Below are 19459 nucleotides of genomic sequence, written 5' to 3' on the forward strand. Positions count from 1 at the left end.
CTATCTATCTATCTATCTATCTATCTATCTATCTATCTATCTATCTATCTATCTAACTAACTAACTAACTAACTAACTAACTAACTAACTAACTAACTAACTAACTAAGTAACTAACTAGCTAACTAACTAACTAACTAACAAACTAACTAACTATCTAACTAACCAACCAACTATCTAACCAAATAACTTACCAACTAACTAACCAAGTAACCAACTAACTAACTTACTAACTAACTAACCGACTAACTAACTAACCAACTAACTAACTAAGTAAATAACGCAATTTTAACGGTATCTTTTTGGCTTACTTGTATGCCGGTATATTTGCGTCAGTAACGATTATATTTTCAATTGCAATTACATTTAAAGTACTTGTAATCGGTATGTATATTTCTGCATTATCGGTACTTTATCTACTTTAGGTAACGGTATTTTGCAGTAACGGTAGTTTGCTGAAAAGGATTTTAAAATGTATTTCCTTATTGGATTTTTTAATAGAACAACGGTATTATAGCGGTATTTGCATTTGAATTGTTTCTTATGTTATCGATATTAAAGCTGGACCCCACGCATTCTACGCATACTTGCATTCTATGCGTATGTCAAAAAAGTAGAAGGAATGTATTTATATGCTGAAAGTTACAAGTATAAAAGCGTAGAATGCCTTGACGCGTAGAATGTTTAAAGTAAATATACTTTCTACTTTTATAAACGTCACAAGCGCCGCATGATCATGTGAGCTGATTTTGACATTTTATATTTTTTATTTAATGCGTATTTATAAATTTTAATAAAATGAGTTTAATGATGAAAAATTAAATTAAAACTGTAGAAAAACGCGATTTTTTTTTAAATAAAACAAAAAATTGATGCTTAGAATGCGAAATCTTAGAAAAATTCCACTAATGTATACAAAATTTTAATAAAATATCGAAATTAAAGTAATAAATATTAAAAAATCACTGAAACCTAAAAAATTAAGTGAAATGCCAAATTGTATTATTTTCTTGAACCTTTAAATATTTAACACAATAATTTTATCGCTTCGCCAAATCATTCCTTTAAACTTCAATTTTGCAAACATTCTACTAAGTACCAAACTAATACCCACTGTACGTTTAACAAATTTTTAAAAAACTTTTTCTTAGATAAAGAAATAAAAACGACAAAACAACTAAAGATACAAACCGATTTTTTCGTACAACCCCATGCTGTCCTCGTGCCACCAATAACATAAATTAGACCATTGCAAACAACAACTGCATGATGATGACGTGAACCGAATGGTATATGGGATAAATGTCGCCATTCCATAGCATCAATATCGTAAAACAACACATGGTCGCCAAAATTTTCCAAATTTTTATTGGCAACAGCACTGATGTTGTACGATTGTGTATCAGTTTGCAACGGATGTGCAGAGTAGTGAGTATGACTACGAGTATTCATGATGATGTTATCAATTGAAAGTACACGTTTCCGTTGTAGTCGTTCTAGTTGTTTTTGTAATCTGTATGATTGTTGTTGGTGTAGGTGATGCTGCTGCTTCTGATGTTGATGATGATGCTGTTGCACATGTTGACAATGCAAACAATAAGGATCGATGCCACCAAACACTAGTATTTTATGATTTGAAATTCTGTCAACGAAAATGAAATGAAAAAATTTAATAATAACAACAATTGTTTACAGTATCAGTAGCTTTTACGTGGGAAATAAGAAAAATATAATGAATATTTTTTGGAAAAAGTCTTATTACATATACGTCTCTGGTTAGTTAACACTTTAGGGCATTAACACACGTACAAAGGCATAAGAACTTTTGAAGAGGTTAAAGAAGAACATGTCATTTTACCAACAAAAGTCTTGACTATAGAATGGTCTATAGTATTTAGTATAGATTATAGTCTCACCTCCCTCCCTCCCCTCCGATGCCAGGGCACGTATCGGTTGTAATACTTAGCCTAGCCCACGTACGCCGTCCCTGCGTGGGTGGTCCAACCCATTACGCGCCTACTCGTGGGAACCATATGAACAACACTAATAAAAAACAAACAAAAAATAACAAACAACCCGTGGAAAACCAGTTGGGGGAACCTAAACTGGTGGACTGCAAATAGCCTGCTATGCAACCCGTAGTGGAAGGCACCTCATCAGCTGCACAAGCCTTAGCTGGTATACCAGCAAACACCCCTGTCTCGGGCACTGCTGACCAAGCAGTGACCCCCGCGACTTCTGAACAAGTTGGATCGTCGAACTCGAAGTCGGGTCCAACTAATGCTCCTTCAACCGCCCTCACGGCCAACGAAAACCCCCCTAGTTGCAAAGATCCATCTAGGAAGGCTTTTGTTCAGAGGCGCGCCGCCTTGCGTCTAGTCGAGCGACTTGGAATTAAGTCGGTCGATACGCTAACCACGGACGAAAAATTGTCCCTAGATTGGGCTAAAGCCCTACTGGCTCAGCCGGAGTGTTCTGACCCTCCTACAACCTCAGATGCAGCGGACCAAGCTAAAAATTCAGGGCCTAAACGGCAGCGATCGGAGGAAGAACATGCTCTCCAGGCAATCCCACAGCCGAAGACTAAACGTCAGAAGCAGTCTGAGACTCTGAATATATATTGGTCGACTGTCTTGACTATTGATTAGTCTAAAGTTCTTGACTACAGATTAGCCTTCATATAGTCCTTGACTATAGATAAGTCTGTAGTCCTAATTATACATAAGTTGTTGTTGTAACAGCGGGGTTAGTTCATAAATCGATTGGGCGAAATGAAGTAGGGTGGACTGGACAGTTGAATATGTGGTGGGTATCTTGAGGCCCCTGTCCACATGCTGGGCATATAATGGGGATGGCACGGTCTATGCGGGAACAGTATGCACGAGCACGACATTCGTGCGGTAACCTAAAACAACGGTATTCTATGAATATCGATATTCTATGAATATCGTTTAAAGCTGCTCTATACAAATTCCTTTCTAAGGGATCCTGTACATACTTTCGTATGCTCTTCTCATATACACGAAGGTCCTTCCTGACATGCCTCGGGGGAGCATTCAACAGTGTGATGTTAAAATTGGAATGATTCCTCCGGTGACATCCTAGGAGGAAATGTTTGGTCAGCATGAAATTATGTTCCTTGGCTGGGAGGACCTTCGTTTCCTCGTTTAGGTGGTGCTCTGAGGTTATTTGCATGCTGCCCATTACAGTCCTTAAGTCAGCATTTTCGCAGCTTTGAATATTTCTACACTGGGTATCACTCAGCTAGGGAGCCCAGTGCTGCCGGCTAGCTCTTTCATGACCTTGTTTCAACTTCGAAATCTATGCGTAATTGCAGTGGTATGAGCTAAGAAGGTAAACAGGCTATCCCCAAAATCTTTTGGGTGGTTCACAGTCAGTATTTGGTTTTCATCGATTACGACAATTTGCTTCAAGTTTACCTCCTTCGTCCAGGTGGTGAAAAGTTTAGCTAATGATTTCGCTGGTGATAGTTTCAGATTACGTCTAGTGAAGAAGTTGTGTATTTCTCCGAAATAACGATTCACTCGATCGCATAGCTCGTCAACGTTTTAGCCCGTCGCCATAATAGTACAGTCGTCCGCATAAGACTTAACTTCCTCACCTTGCGGAGGTGTGGGGATAGAGATAGGAAGCCTCCCTGTTGTACAAACTCTTTAACTTTACGGGTTTTGGAACATTTGTCTCGAACGACTGGCGGCCACTCAATTTACAATCCATTCAAGTTGTTGGGCATGGTGGACAGCAGGATGTCCTGGAAGAGTGTGGTATGGCTGACTGTATCGAAAGCCTTAGTCTTGCGACACTAGGAGTGTCCTTTTGCAAGGTCTCTGTTGGTTTATACCTTGTGATATCATAACCACGGCCGTTAACGCAGAGGTGGTGCTGTGCATCTTACGGAATCCATGCTGATGGCGAGCTGCTGTTAGATGATAGGACAGCTGGGGGAGAAGGAGCGCCTAAAGAGCCTTCGCGACTGGTGACAGGAGGAAAATCGGCCAGTAGGATTGACCCTCTGTCGCGTTCTTCCCTGGTTTCAGTATCGGGATGACTTCCAATCATTGGGAATTATCAGGCTGCACATTGACAGTCTTGACTATTGATTAATCTATAGCCCTTGACTATATATTAATTCTTAAATACATTTTAGTCTACAGTCAATCTATAGTCATTTACTATAGACTAGTCTCTATTCCTGACAAATGATTAGTTTATAATATAGAGTTGTCTATAGTTTAAACTATAGATAAGTCCATAGTCTTAACCATAGATTAGACATAGTATTGACCATGGATTAGTCTACAGTCTTAACTATATTTTTCACTATACTTTTTACTAAAAATCAGGTTGTAGTGTTTCTTAGAGTGGATAACCATAGATAAGTCCATAGTCTTAACTATAGATTAGTAAATATTCTTGACTATAGAATAGTCTATAGTCTTGACTAAAAATTATTTTATAGAGCTGGATTTGTCTATAGTCTAAATTAAAGATTAGTCAATAGCCTTGACTAAAGATAAGTCAATAGACTCTAGGTTGATGCATAGTCTTGGCTATAGATTGGTCTATAGTCTCGCCTATAGATTCGTCTATAGTCTTGGCTATAGATTGGTCTATAGTCTTGACTGTAGATTAGTCTATAGTCCTAACTGTAGTTTAGTCTATAGTCTCTACTATGGACTGGGGTATAGTGTAAACTATAGACTATTATTGACTAAAGGTTGGTCCATTGTCTTGACTATAGATTAGTACATACATATTCTTGAATATAAATTAGTCTAGACAAAAAGCTCTTCAATTTTAACTTAATATTAAAATTAAATTACTCAGTTTACAGTTATTGAATTTAAGTAATTCACTTTCACATATTGAAACAAAAAGTATTCTAATAAATAATTGACATGACCTACTTTAGCTTTAATATATAAACTCACATATTATTAACAAGAACATCTTTAGAAATAGAAAAACAATTAACTAACACTCCCCCTCCCTTTTTACTTCAGCTTACCTTGTCAAATCATCAATGAAAGTCAAAGTTGTTTGTTTTTCTTCATAATCCAGTAAATCCTTATTAACATTGCAGCCAGTAACAATAATAATATCTTTCATGTTTTCGACATCATGATTATCACCAGAAATACATTGTTTTTGTTGTTCCTGATGTTGATGTTCCTCCTGCTGTTGCTGTGCTGTGTAACAATCACCGCTAACATCAGCCATTAAACTACCGTTGTCATCGTCATCACGTTTATAAATCACTGTACAACATTTGTTGTCGTCAGTGTTGTTTGTTTTATTGTGTTGCAACTGGAGTGTTTTTTCTTGTTGTTTTTTTATGTTTATGTGATATGGTTTTGACAGCAATTGATGTTGCTGTTGCTGGTGATGTATTTTTTCATCATTATCTATGTTATTGGAGATTTTATGCTTTAAGGGATAACTATCGATGATGTGCTGTTGTTGTTGTTGTTGCTGTTGTTCATTTACTTCCGTTTTTAGTTGTTGTTGCTGCTGTTGTTGATTATTGTCATCATATAATATAGTTTCCGTTTGTTTTTCTACATTTACATGAAAATTCTGTTCAACATCATCTGATTCTGGAGGATATTTAAAATCTACCGTTGTTTCCGCTTCCGTTGTAGTAGTATCATTATTTATTGTTGTGCTACTTGTTGTTATTACCGTTGGCATATACCTTCGATGTCCCCGAGGCGTAATATGTACAGATTTTTTACCACCAACATTGTTATGAATTGATTTTGTTTTATTGAAATCTAGAAAAATAAAAGAATAAAATGTAAAGTGTAAATACATTTTTTATTAATACAGAGTATTTTGTTGTCTATTGGGTCAGAAATTGTTAAATAAAAGAAGATTATTGTAACTATTGATTACTATTTATTTATTTAAATAGTTTATCGGCTAAAATAATTGATTATATATGAACTAAAACTAGAACATAACATACAGTATCGACTAAAGGATATACCATAGCCTGAAGTCCTTTTTAAAGAAAGTCCATAGTCTGGACTATTAAATAGTCTATATTCACGACTATAGACTTGAGTATAGAACAATCTATAGTCATGATTGTAGACTATTCAATAGTGTCTACTAGGGTTCTATAGTTGAAACGAAAAGTCGACTTTTTGCATTTTATGAAAAGTCGATTTTTTGACTTTTTTCATTTAATTAAAAGTCGACTTTTAGACTTTTCGACTATAAGTATTTTATAAATAGTCGACTTTTTCCGAGTTTTTGATTATTTTCGACTTTTCGACTTTTTCCGACATTTTTCGACTTTTTGACTATTTTCGACTTTTTTCCTACTATTTTTTGACTTTTTTCGAGTTTTCCGACTATTTTAGACTTTTTGACTTTTTTCCACTTTTTTAAATTTTTCGACTATTTTTGACTTGTTTCTACAATTTTCGAGTTTTTCCGACTTTTTTCGACATTTCGACTTTTTTTGACTTTTCGACTTTTTACGACTTTTTACGACTTATCGACCTTTTTCGATTTATGGAAACGAAAAGTCGACTTTTTGCATTTTATGAAAAGTCGATTTTTTTACTTTTTTTCATTTAATTAAAAGTCGACTTTTAGACTTTTCGACTATAAGTATTTTATAAATAGTCGACTTTTTCCGACTTTTCGATTTTTTTCGACTATTTTTTGACTTTTTTCGACTATTTTTGACTTGTTTCTACAATTTTTGAGTTTTTCCGGCTATTTTAAAATTTTCGACTATTTTTGACTTGTTTCTACAATTTTCGACTTTTTTCGACATTTTTTGACTTATCGACTTTCAGACTTTTCAGATTTTTTCGACTTTTATTAATAACGACGACTTTTCGACTTTTTTCACTGACGATAGTTGAGTTATCAACTTTTTTGAAACAAAATAGTCTACTTTGACTTTTCGACAAAAAGTCGATTGTTCGATTATTCGAAAGTCGATTTATAGAACCCTAGTGTCTACTATAGCTGTAGACTTCACTATAGAATAAACTTTAGTCTTGACTTTAATATAGTCTACATATAGACTCCAATATAGAATAGTCAATGGAGTTGACTGTAATGCTGATAACAGAATAGTGTATGGATTCGACTAAGGAGCTGTATTATAATTGACTACAGAATGGTCTATACTAGCATATATTATATTATAGAATAATCCATAGTCTCTATTATAGAGAGGTCTATACTCTCTACTATAAAGTTGTCTTTAACTTTTGCTATAGAGTAGTTTATAGTCTTAACTTTAGAATAGCCTGTAGTCTAGACTATACCATAGTCTAAAGTCTCGGCTATTGAATTGTCGACTATATAATAGTGTCAACTACAATCAACTATATATAGTCTGGACTAAAGGATAGCATAAAGAGTCTACTATGGAATAGTCAAAAGTCTCGACTATAGAAAAGTTTGTAGTCTCTACTATAGAATAGTCTGTAGTCTTGACTGTAGCAAAGTCTATAGTCTTGGCTATTGAATTGTCGACTATATAATAGTGTCAACTACAATAAACTATAGTCTTAACTAAGGGATAGCATAAAGAGTCTACAATGGAATAGTCAAAAGTCTCGACTATAGAAAAGTTTGTAGTCTTTACTATAGAATAGTCTGTAGTCTCGACTAAATCAAAGTCTATATAGTCTTGGCTATTGAATTGTCGACTATATAATAGTGTCAACTACAATCAAGTCTTGACTAAAGGATAGCATATACTCTATATGTATGGAGTTTAAAGTCTCGAAGTTTGTAGTCTTTACTATAGAATAGTATAGTAATAGTAAGAATAGAATAGTAAAGACTTTGCTTTAGTCGAGACTATAGTCTTGACTAAAGGATAGCATATAGAGTCTACTATGGAGTAGTCAAAAGTCTCGACTGTAGAAAAGTTTGTAGCCTTTACTATAGAATATTCTGTAGTCTCGACTAAAGCAAAGTCTATATAGTCTTGGCTATTGAATTGTCGACTATATAATAGTGTCAACTACAATCAGGTCTTGACTAAAGGATTGCATATAGAATATACTATGGAATAGTTTAAAGTCTCGACCATAGAAAAGTTTGTAGTCTTTACTATGGAATAGAATATAATCGACACTTTAGCTTGTAATGTTGTATTAACTATAAAATAGACTTTAATCTGTACTACAAAACAGAAGATAATCTCGATTACAGAAGAGTATACATTCTTGACTAAAGAATAGCCTGTACTATATAATAGTGTATATTCCAGATTATGAAAGTATATATTCCAGATTTTGAACTGAAAGTAATTTAATATATATATTTGTTTGTACCTTTGCTTTTACGATATTTCAAACTATTTGCACATTGTATACCCTGGTCACGACTCTTTTTAGTAAATACAGTGGCCTGCAAAATTAAACAACATTTGTTAGTAATATTTTCTAAAAAAAAAAACCTAAATATTTATTTTCACAAATAAAATTTTTAAAAATTTACAAAAAAAACGAATTTTTAACTATTTCAACATACTAGATTTGATTCCGTTGTTTTACGACAATCATTACGTAAAAACCAATACATAGACTTTTCCACACCATTATCCATTTCCAAAGAACGCCAATAATCTTTGCCAATAGAGCGAATCATTTCTAAATATTCCAAAAATGATTTATAGGTAACATACTCCATATTTGGGCACCCAAGACGACGATGATAATTACATTCCTTATCGAAAACCCATTGACGTTGCATGGGTTCTGTTAATTGATAACGTTCAAGAAAGTGTAAGAACTCCTCACGATTTTCACCATAGTAAAATTGGGTGGTAGTGTAACTAAGAATAACGGAGAAAAAAAAACATTAATAAAAGTTTGAAGATTTTGTTTTTTTAGCAAAATTTACGTTATGGCATCATTTATCATTTCTTTAACTTCAGGATGTTCAATTATACGATCTATTTCCAGGCAATCGGTATTTTTGTTTAGGGTCACCAAAAACCAAGGAGGCATTAAACTGAAACGCACACATTTTATTAACTCCAAGGTGTATTTTTCACGCTCCTGCCAATTGTGACTTAACCATCTTACCACGGACATGAATATCTAAAAATTAAACAAATTAACCTAAATTTTTTCTTTTTACACAAAAAGAAAAACTCACCTCTATTTCAGAATTCACCCCTATAGTATTTGAACTTAATAGTGTAATAACCTCTTTGCAGCTTAAAGTCAAAAATTCCTTGGAGGCGACCAGCGTTAAGAAGAATTTACAAATACGCATTAACATTAATTGTTCCAAACTTTCCAAGCCATATTTACGTGCCTCCAAATACAACAAAAAGGCAGTATCTTCTCTAAAACGTACATCATCATCCAGGCATAACCAACATTGATTAATTAATTCCTTAATACGTAAAAAATTGGCCGCATTAAACAATTCCAATATGCCCTCTCTTTGTACTAAGGGCTGTGAGGATAACATCCAATCGTAGACCATCATAAAGGCTGCAGGAGTTATTTTTTCCTCCGGTAATTGTATTAAAATTTCATTATTAAATTCCATAAAAAAATCCGAATAACATTGCAACACCATCATGTGACAATTAAAGGTAACCTCACCAATGCGTATCTGAACACTAGGTTTGATATGTTTCTCTATCATATTCTTCAATAATTTATAAAGATCTTCTTTGGGCGGTTGTACAATATTTTCCCAGCCTTCTACTTCATTCGATTTATAGCCCATTTCTAAGAGAGTTTTTTCCTGCAAAGGAATAATCTCTTTTTCATTTTTACTCTTATCCGAACCATTTAAAGGCAAAGTTGTGGGTAAAATTTTATTAGGTAAAGGTTTCTCAAAACTTGTTTGTTCCTGGCTGGCTGCAAACATTTTCAAATATTCATTAAATTTTCTATTAAAATTCTTCTGAACCTTTACTTACAATTTTGTAATTTTTGATACTCCAAGAAAGCTTCTTTTGCCGGGTTAGAAGATTCTGAATTGTCTACAAAATTTAAACTAAAAAAAAAATTATTTTTAAAATATAAATTTCTTAAGTTTTATAAAAAAAAACTTACTTTATATATTTCAGATTATCTAAAGTATCTGAATAATGCTGGGATAAAGGTGTACCCGTAGTGGATATACAAGATTCATCATAGCTCTTTATAAGAGAAAATGGTAAATAGGCGTTATTGTTTGCAGTTTTATTCTACTTACCTTTGGTGTGTTTTTGTCCATTTGATAAAATATATTTAATTACAAATATTCCTTAAAAATATATATATTTTTATCTTTTTTAGAAATATAACATTAACAAATTTGAAAATTATCAAAATTGTTTAATTAATTTTGACAACAAACTCACAAGCAAAAGATTTTGGTACTAAAATGAAATTTTTCAAACCCTTTTTTTCAATTCACTGAAATATTTGTTTGAATTTGAAAAGTCGAAGTAGACTATTTTGTTCCAAAAAAGTCTATAATTCGACTATCGTCTATGAAAAAAGTCGAAAAGTCGACTTTGTAAATAAAAGTCGAAAGAAGTCGAAAAATTTGGAAAAAGTAGAAAATAGTCGGAAAAAGTCGAAAATAGTCGAAAATAGTCGAAAAAAGTCGAAAAAGTCGAAAAAAGTCGGAAAAAGTCGAAAAAAGTCGAAAGAAGTCGAAAAATTCGAAAAAAGTCGAAAATGGTCGGAAAAAGTCGAAAATAGTCGAAAAAAAGTCGAAAAGTCGGAAATAGTCAAAAATGGAAAGAAGTCGAAAAAACTCAAGAAATTGCAACAAATAAAAAAATATAAATAAAATTTTTTTATTAATAATAATAATAATAAATAATAATAATAATAATAATAAATAATAATAATAATATAATGTTAAATGGCAACATTATAAATTTACGCTTCTGGCAACTTTATAAATTTTTAACTCTGGTCGGAAAAAGTCGAAAGAAGTCGAAAAATTCGGAAAAAGTCGAAAATAGTCGGGAAAAGTCGAAAATATTCGAAAAAAGTCGAAAATAGTCGGAAAAAGTCGAAAAATGGAAAGAAGTCGAAAAAATTGCAACATATAGAAAAAAATATAAATAAAATTTTTTATTAATAATAAATAATAATATAATGTTAAATGGCAACTTTATAAATTTTTAACTCTGGTCGGAAAAAGTCAAAAAAAGTCAGAAAGTCAAAAAAAGTCAAAAGTCGAAAATAGTCAAAAAGTCGGAAAAAGTTGGAAAAAGTCGAAAAAAAGTCGGAAAAAGTCGAAAAGTCGACTATTGATAAAATATTAAAAGTCGAAAAATCGACTTTTAATTAAATGAAAAAAGTCGAAAAATCGACTTTAACTAAATGCAAAAAGTCGAAAAGTCGACTTTTCATAAAATGCAAAAAGTCGACTTTTCGTTTCAACTACAGAACCCTACTATAAACTAATTTTCAGATTATGGGGATGGTATTCTTAAATTTTAATTTTAGGTTAAGTTGAACAAAATTTGTTTTAAATGCAATTTTTCCATTAGAGTTATAAATTTAACAACTATCTTTTTATTTAACTTGGAATACTTCGTGGTCAAATAATTCTTCTCTAGAAGCAGTTTGACGCTGTACTTAATAAGTCAAAATGTTAAGTTTCATTTCAATGTAAAAATTAACATTTAATTTGGAAAACTATTTCCGGTCTTGTTATTGTACACAAATTCAATAGCCAATTGTAATCATAAACACTTTCCAACAAAACGTTCACTTTTTTATAAAATAAATATATTTTACATTAATTTAATGAATATATTGATAAATAAATAATTCAGTAATGTTCTAAATTGCTTAATTATATGTAAAACTATAAATTTACCTTTAATTTTAGAAATTCACCTACAATTCTGTAGGCATATTATCAAACTTAATCTTTAAACCTTTACAGTATTTCAATGTAAACACTTTAGTTTAATTGCTAAACTATTAATTTATTAAAAGCACTACATTTTTACACAAAATAAACACTTTTATTTAAATATTGTAATATATATCTACAAGAAAACAATTTCACAACTGTTGAATGCAATCAATTACATATTTTTGTCTTTACTTTTGCTCTTCTTCGTAAACAAATATCGTTTTGGCGGCAAAAACCAAACAGTGCATAATTCTTAAAATAAAAAAACTCTAAATAAAAGAAGTAAACAAATTATTATTATTAATTTAAAAAAAAATACTTAAATTTAAATAAATCTTTGCAAAACATAAACATTTTAAGCTAATTTATTGTTAGTTTTACAAAATTTAACCACTTAATTTCTCAATGTGTATAAAATATAAAAACAACTCTGTTTTTGGCCAGCTGCTGACGTGATACAGCAAAAACAGCTGTGGCTTTTTACTATTGTTGTTGTTTCCAAAAATATCCATTTGTCTATTTGTTTATTTACTTTCTATTTCTGTTTAATTATTATATTTTATTATTATTCAAAACAAAAATCGATAAAATTCATCTAATTAATAAAGTGTCTTATTAAAAAGAAACACACACAAAAACAACGATGATAGCATTTATAAAACATATATTTAAACTACAATTTCTACTCATCATAGTGGCCATTTTGGCTGGTGTCTATTATCCGGAAATTTTGAATATATTAAAAACATATATTTTGCCATTTGGCAGTGATAAAATAGAAGTGCATTATGAAAGTGCCGAAAAACTAAAAGATATTAAACTCTTCACTAAAGCAGAATTGGCCAAGTTTAATGGTGAAAATGAGACTCCAATTTATCTGTCTCTATTGGGTCGAGTTTATGATGTCTCAAAAGGTTCCAAACATTATGGACCTGGTTGTTCGTATAGCTATTTTGCCGGACGAGATGCTTCGGTTTCATTTATAACAGGTGAATTTGAAACATTTGTGGAGGAAGAAGCTGATGATGTCTTAACGCTCAAACCTTCAGAACTGCTGAGTTTAGCTAATTGGCAAAAATTCTATGATAGCGATTATGTGTACAAAGGCAAACTGATAGGACGTTTTTATGATGACAACGGAGAGCCCACTAAATATTATCATAAATATTTAGCTTTATTAGAGCAGGCTCAAGATGCCAAAGCTGCTGGAGAAGAATTAAGACTCAAATATCCCGATTGTAATATTGAATGGTCGAAAGAAAAGGGTTCCCATGTTTGGTGCACTCTTAATAGTGGTGGCAAAGAACGTGATTGGGTGGGTTATCCTCGCAAACTATTTCAAGTTGGTAGTGATAATTTCAGATGTGCTTGTTTGCGTAAAGAAGATTTGGATACAACTGAAGTGATGGTTAAACCATACGATAATTGTGACACCTTTGCTCATGAATGTTATTATCATGTAGATTAGAGATTTTTTAATGACTTCGTTACTTTTGCGTAGAGTAAATTTTGAAATGCAATACAAATTTTTTTTGTAACTTATGTACTTAGTGATTTTTATATACAATCAATATATACAAATTTTATATACATACATATTTAAAAATAAATATTTAACAAGTTTTGTAATTAATTATTGGTTTTAATTAATGATTGGTTTCAACATATTGTCCTTTTAAAGAAATTTACTTTAGAATATCTGAAGTATAGTACAAGCTATAGTTTGTACTTTAGAAAGGCCTAAAAGTCTGGACTATAGTGTAGTTTGTACTATAAATTATTCTATAGTCTGACCATAAAAAAGGCAATAGTTTGTGCTATGGCTTAGACAATGGTCTTGTTATAGAATATATTACTATAGAATGGACATAAAGAAGAATTGCAAAAAAAGTTTATTCAAGATTTAATTTTCTAAAATTAATAATCTAAAGATTAAACTACATTTGAATCTGCTACTATGCAGTTATAAGTTTATATTTGTCATTCAAATAATAACGGTTTAGTAAATTCAGTAAAACTTTCCTCTCTTATGAAACACAACCAAATTTTTGCATAAAACTTATGAAATCGTACGTTGAAATTAAATATTGTGCAATCACAATGACTTGACTTCTCTATTTTACACTATTTTGACATGCTATTATCACGCAGTGATTGCCAACGCCAATAAGAAGAAGCTAAATCTGCTGCAAGAAATTTTACAAGAAATTGTTGTGTTTGTTAATAGTTTAAGTGAATATTTTGTTAAGTTTTACCAAAAGTGCCTTAAAAATTTTACACAAAAAATGTTTTAATTTATACAAAAACTTAATTAAATAAGAAATTTTAACAAAAAAACTAAGAAAAATCATTAAAAAACATAAAAATATGTTTTCTATTAAAAAGGCGTTAAGACAGCAGCTAAAACAACAACAAATTCAATACAAAATATAGAGACAAGCAGAAACAACAACACCAACAAACCAAAACAACGATAATTACTGTTGTACTTTGTATAATAACAGCAAGAACAACAACAACACAACAGTGATCAACAGATTGGACAGGAAATCAAATGATTACCATATTTTGAACATACTGATAAAGATTCTAGATAAAAAAACAACAAAAGAAGCAGACAACCAACAATAAAAACTATTTTAAATAGAAAGTATTAATTCTTTATTGTCCTAATTTGGAGAGAATTCGCACAAAATGATGAACTGTTTTAGTTCCTTAAGTGTGCCCACTTTGGGTGAAATGGAACAAATTATTTGCATGCTGGAAAGAGGTACCATTGTTACGAAACTGTATAGTAAACAAAGGCGGCCGGAGCAGAGACGTCTAATATTGGTAAGAGAAACTCGTCAGTTGCTGTGGTCCCCCGTTACAGCTAACACCCGCATAGAACATGAAGGTTCTTTGGAGCTAAGAGAAATCAAAGAAATACGTGTGGGAAAAAATTCCAAAGAATTTCGCAACTGTCCCGATGAAGCTAAACGTTTTGAAGCTGGCAAATGTTTTGTTGTCCTCCATGGCAGTTCTTTCAAACTGAAAACTTTCTCTGTAGTAGCCTTATCAGAACAGGAAGCAGAAAATTGGGTTAAAGGTTTGCGCTATATGGTGCAAGACACTGTAAATGCTTCTTACCCTCTGCAAGTAGAACGTTGGCTTAGACGTGAGTATTATGCTATAGAAAACTCGAGCAACCAGTCTTCCAAGGAGGGAGGCCAAGTGACGGTTAAGGATTTTAAGACATTCATGGGCAGTATTAGCTGCAAAATGACCACTTCCAAGCTAATGGATTGCTTTAGCGAAGAGGATGTAAGGCGTAAAAATGATTTACGTTTTGATGATTTTGCCCGTTTATATAGGAAACTTATACAACCTGCTAATTTCCTAGAAGAACTTTTCCATTGTCCTCCCGGCAAAGATTTTGCCTATTCCAAAGATGGCGAAATAGTTACTCTAAGGGAATTTGAAAAATTTTTGCTACAAGAGCAAAGGGAGGCTATTGCAAGAGATAATAATGCTGTTTCCAATTTTATGCGTGAATTTTTACAAGATATAGAACGAGAGGTGCAAGAACCTTATTTCACCATTAGCGAGTTTCTTGATTATCTATTTTCCAAACACAATGATTTGTGGGATAAACAATGCGATCGCCTGTACATGGATATGAAACAGCCCATGTCCAATTATTGGATAGCTTCCTCACACAATACTTATCTAACGGGTGACCAGTTTTCATCGGAATCTTCGTGTGAGGCTTACGCCCGTGCCTTGCGTATGGGTTGTCGATGTATAGAACTGGACTGTTGGAATGGCCCCGACAATCAACCGCATATATTTCATGGTCATACCATCACTTCCAAAATTAAGTTCAAAGATGTTATAAAAACCATTAAGGAACATGCCTTTGTCACCTCTGAGTATCCGGTGATTTTATCTATCGAACAAAACTGCTCCTTAGAACAGCAACGTAATATGGCCCAGGCTTTAATAGAGGTATTTGGTGATATGCTTTTAACACAGCGTTGCGATCGTTCGGAAACCCAACTACCTTCACCCTATCAGCTAAGAAGAAAAATTATCTTAAAACATAAAAAATTACCCGAATATGAAGATAATTCCAGTATTGTGTCTTCCAACTCTTCAAATTCCTCTACTCTCTTGTCTTCCACCGGTAGCCGTGGTTCCATTTCAGGTCCTGGTGGTGAAGACAATGATGGTATACGTAATGTTTTAAAAGAAGGATTTTTATACTTTAAAGATCCCGTCGATAAGACTTGGAATCAGTATCATTTCGTTTTAACCCAACAGGAGTTAATTTACTCTTCGGAAACTGAAGATACCAATTCAACGACTGGCGATGATGAGGATAATGCTATATCGGTATCATCTACCAACACCATTATGCCTAAAGTTAAGGATAGTATGATTAATGATGAATTGCATTTTGGTGAAAACTGGTTTCATGGAAAATTGGAAGGTAATTGCGGGGTGGGGTTTACTGATCACTTTACTATCGAGATAGATAGATAGATAGATAGATAGATAGATAGATAGATAGATAGATAGATAGATAGATAGATAGATAGATAGATAGATAGATAGATAGATAGATAGATAGATAGATAGATAGATAGATAGATAGATAGATAGATAGACAGATAGATAGATAGATAGATAGATAGATAGATAGATAGATAGATAGATAGATAGATAGATAGATAGATAGATAGATAGATAGATAAGCTGATATTTAATATATATGTATGTAACAAAATATTTATATTCTCTTTCAGGAGGCCGCCATGAAGCCGATCAACTTTTGGAAGCCTATAAACATCTGGGCGATGGTACTTTTCTGGTACGTGAATCGGCCACATTTGTGGGTGATTACAGTTTATCGTTTTTGCGACGCAATCGTCCCAATCATTGTCGCATCAAATTGAAACATGAAAATGGTGCCACAAAATATTATCTAGTGGACAATTTTGTTTTCGATTCTTTATATTCACTAATCGTTTACTATCGCAAGAACATGTTGCGTAGTTCAGAATTTTCCATTACCCTAAAGGAGCCTGTACCACAACCGAAAAAGCATGAATCTCAAGAATGGTTTCATCCTCATACCACCAAAGAACAAGCCGAACAGGTTTTAATTAAACTTGATGTGGGCTCATTTCTGGTACGTCCCTCCGTACAGAATGCCAATGCTTTTGTTATCTCATTCACCATAAATCGTAAAATTAAACATTGTCGCATTATGCAAGAGGGTCGTTTATTTGTGGTCGATACTACACAATTTGAATCGTTGGTATCTTTGGTCAAGTATTATATGCGTAATCCTTTATACCGCACGGTCAAATTGATGTATCCAGTGTCGCAGGAATTGCTAAAGCAAAAATTGTTAGCCTGTCAGGTTTCTTTTGATCAACATGGCAACGGAGGCATGGGAGACTTTAATGATGCCTCCAGTTATATGGATCCTAGTTTGGAGGATACGGTAACTTGTAAAGCTTTATATAGCTACAAGGCAGACAAACCGGATGAATTGTCTTTCCCTAAACATGCCATAATAACAAATGTACAAAGAAACAATACCATGTGGTGGAAGGGTGACTATGGAGGTATGAAACAAAGACATTTGCCAGCAAATTATGTGAAGGTAGGAGGAAAGCTTAGGAAATTTTGTTTAAATATTTAATTAAATAATTTTTTTCTGTAGGTTATAGATTCTTGCTCAGATGATTACAACAGCTTCAATGATGAAACCAATAATGAACAATTTTCACGCACCGATTCGATAGAAATACATGGAGCCGTCGCCTCTTTATTTGAGTCCACTGAACCGGGCATACTTTTGAAATTACAAATACAAACACCCACCATGCAAAACTCTTTTGTAGTGGGTTTTGATAATCAAGAACAGGCCTACGAGTGGTTTAAGGCCATACAAGATGCTGCTTTAATAGCCAATCAATTGGCCACCGAAAGAAGAAAAAAAGAACGTTCTGCCCGTGTAGCCAAGGAAATGTCTGATTTAATTATCTATTTTCGTAGTGTACCCTTTCGTGAACACTCTTGGGTATTTTACGAAATGTCCAGCTTTCCCGAAACCAAGGCCGAGAAACAATTTCTACAACAAAATACCACCTTATTTCTGGCTTATCATCGTCACCAAATTTCACGTGTTTATCCCAAGGGTCAACGTTTGGATTCTTCCAATTTTAATCCAGTACCCTTTTGGAATGTGGGTTCCCAGATGATAGCACTCAACTATCAAACCGGCGATAAAGCCATGCAATTGAATCAAGCCAAATTTAGGGATAATGCCCAATGTGGTTATTTGTTGAAACCCAAATTTATGTTGGCAGAAGGTTTCGACCCCAACAGTCCTTTAAGCATTAGCATCTTGGAAGAGAAACAGGTGACCATACGCATTATAGCAGCTAGACATTTATTCCGGGCCGGTAAATGCAATAATCCCTTGGTAGTGGTTGAAATTGCCGGAGCTTCTTTCGATACGGGTGTCAAACATCGTACAAAAGTATGTGAAAATGGTTTTAATCCAGTTTGGAATGAATCATGTGAATTTTCCGTACGTAATCCATATTTTGCTATCTTACGTTTCGAGATACAAGATGAGGATATGTTTGCCGAGACACATTTCATAGCTCAGGCCTGTTATCCTTTAAATTGTATACGCACTGGTTATCGCAGTGTTATATTACGTAATAAGTTTAGTGAAGAATTAGAATTGGCCTCACTGCTGGTGTATGTAGATATAAAGCAACCATCAGCTACAGAAACTCATGCTGTTATAGGTTTTTAATCTGAAAACCATAACAAGTTTAGAAGACTTTCAACATAGACTAACAACACCATTAAAATTGAAAACAAACTCTTTTTGCATTTGTTGAAATCATAGACTAGTTAGAGATTTCAAAGAATTTTGAAATTTTTGCAAATATTACTGAAAACGCACATAACCTATTTTGAAGTTTTTTTATGTTTTCCTGGTTATAGTTTAAACCTATTTCATAACTTATATATGTCTGTTTGTTACCACCTTAGAAATCTAGCAAAAAAACACTATATCGAAAAACATTAACCTAAAGACTTATTTTCTCAAGTACATCTAAGTTTAAAATGTACTTTTTTTAATTTTATTAATTTTTATTTAGCTAAATTTTTTCTCGTAATCTTTTATAACACAAAATGTTTCCAAAAAAAACTTGTATTAACTTAAATGTTTAATTAAACAAACTTAACATTGTCATTTTTGTATGTTTTATTTAATCATGTTTGCATTATTAAATAATATTATTGCAATTTTTCATTAATTTTATTATATATCAAATTGTGATTGTAAAAATTAACAAAAAAAATATATATTTATATTTTTAGAATTCTGTGTAATAAAAATTTTAAATAAACAAATTTTACACATTCTTTTAATTTTCAGTAGCATCATAAATAGATAGACAGATAGATAGATAGATAGATAGATAGATAGATAGATAGATAGATAGATAGATAGATAGATAGATAGATAGATAGATAGATAGATAGATAGATAG

At 32.5% G+C, this 19459-nt stretch overlaps 4 protein-coding genes across 4 annotated transcripts in view; 2 read left to right on the forward strand and 2 right to left on the reverse strand.

The window, feature by feature from the left end:
- Positions 1 to 400: 400 nt before the first annotated feature.
- On the reverse strand, positions 401 to 10376 carry LOC111684568. Its single transcript, XM_046945375.1, has 10 exons — positions 10221 to 10376; positions 10079 to 10164; positions 9943 to 10019; positions 9162 to 9880; positions 8904 to 9103; positions 8532 to 8835; positions 8333 to 8408; positions 5029 to 5794; positions 1191 to 1641; positions 401 to 454 (listed from the first exon to the last, which is right to left on the reverse strand). Exons 1-10 carry the CDS (start codon positions 10239 to 10241, stop codon positions 416 to 418), a joined length of 2739 nt encoding a protein of 912 aa, XP_046801331.1. The 5' UTR covers positions 10242 to 10376; the 3' UTR covers positions 401 to 415.
- The window catches only part of LOC111684569 (27 kDa hemolymph protein), a 14990-nt gene continuing 2768 nt past the window's right edge, over positions 7238 to 19459 (reverse strand). Inside the window, exons 2-3 of the mRNA XM_023446765.2 lie at positions 13760 to 13765; positions 7238 to 7252 (exon numbers count right to left, since the gene is read on the reverse strand). The gene's annotated coding sequence lies outside the window, so the exon portion shown is untranslated. The remainder of the gene's footprint in view (positions 7253 to 13759; positions 13766 to 19459) is intronic.
- LOC111684571 (neuferricin homolog) lies at positions 12383 to 13520 on the forward strand. Its single transcript, XM_023446767.2, has one exon. The coding sequence runs from the start codon at positions 12535 to 12537 to the stop codon at positions 13357 to 13359; it is 825 nt and encodes a 274-aa protein (XP_023302535.2). The 5' UTR covers positions 12383 to 12534; the 3' UTR covers positions 13360 to 13520.
- On the forward strand, positions 14248 to 18884 carry LOC111684567 (1-phosphatidylinositol 4,5-bisphosphate phosphodiesterase gamma-1). Its single transcript, XM_023446762.2, has 3 exons — positions 14248 to 16362; positions 16679 to 17544; positions 17605 to 18884. Exons 1-3 carry the CDS (start codon positions 14586 to 14588, stop codon positions 18709 to 18711), a joined length of 3750 nt encoding a protein of 1249 aa, XP_023302530.2. The 5' UTR covers positions 14248 to 14585; the 3' UTR covers positions 18712 to 18884.

Source organism: Lucilia cuprina, chromosome 3 (assembly GCF_022045245.1).
Source record: "Lucilia cuprina isolate Lc7/37 chromosome 3, ASM2204524v1, whole genome shotgun sequence".
In the NCBI taxonomy this organism is placed as follows: domain Eukaryota; kingdom Metazoa; phylum Arthropoda; class Insecta; order Diptera; family Calliphoridae; genus Lucilia; species Lucilia cuprina.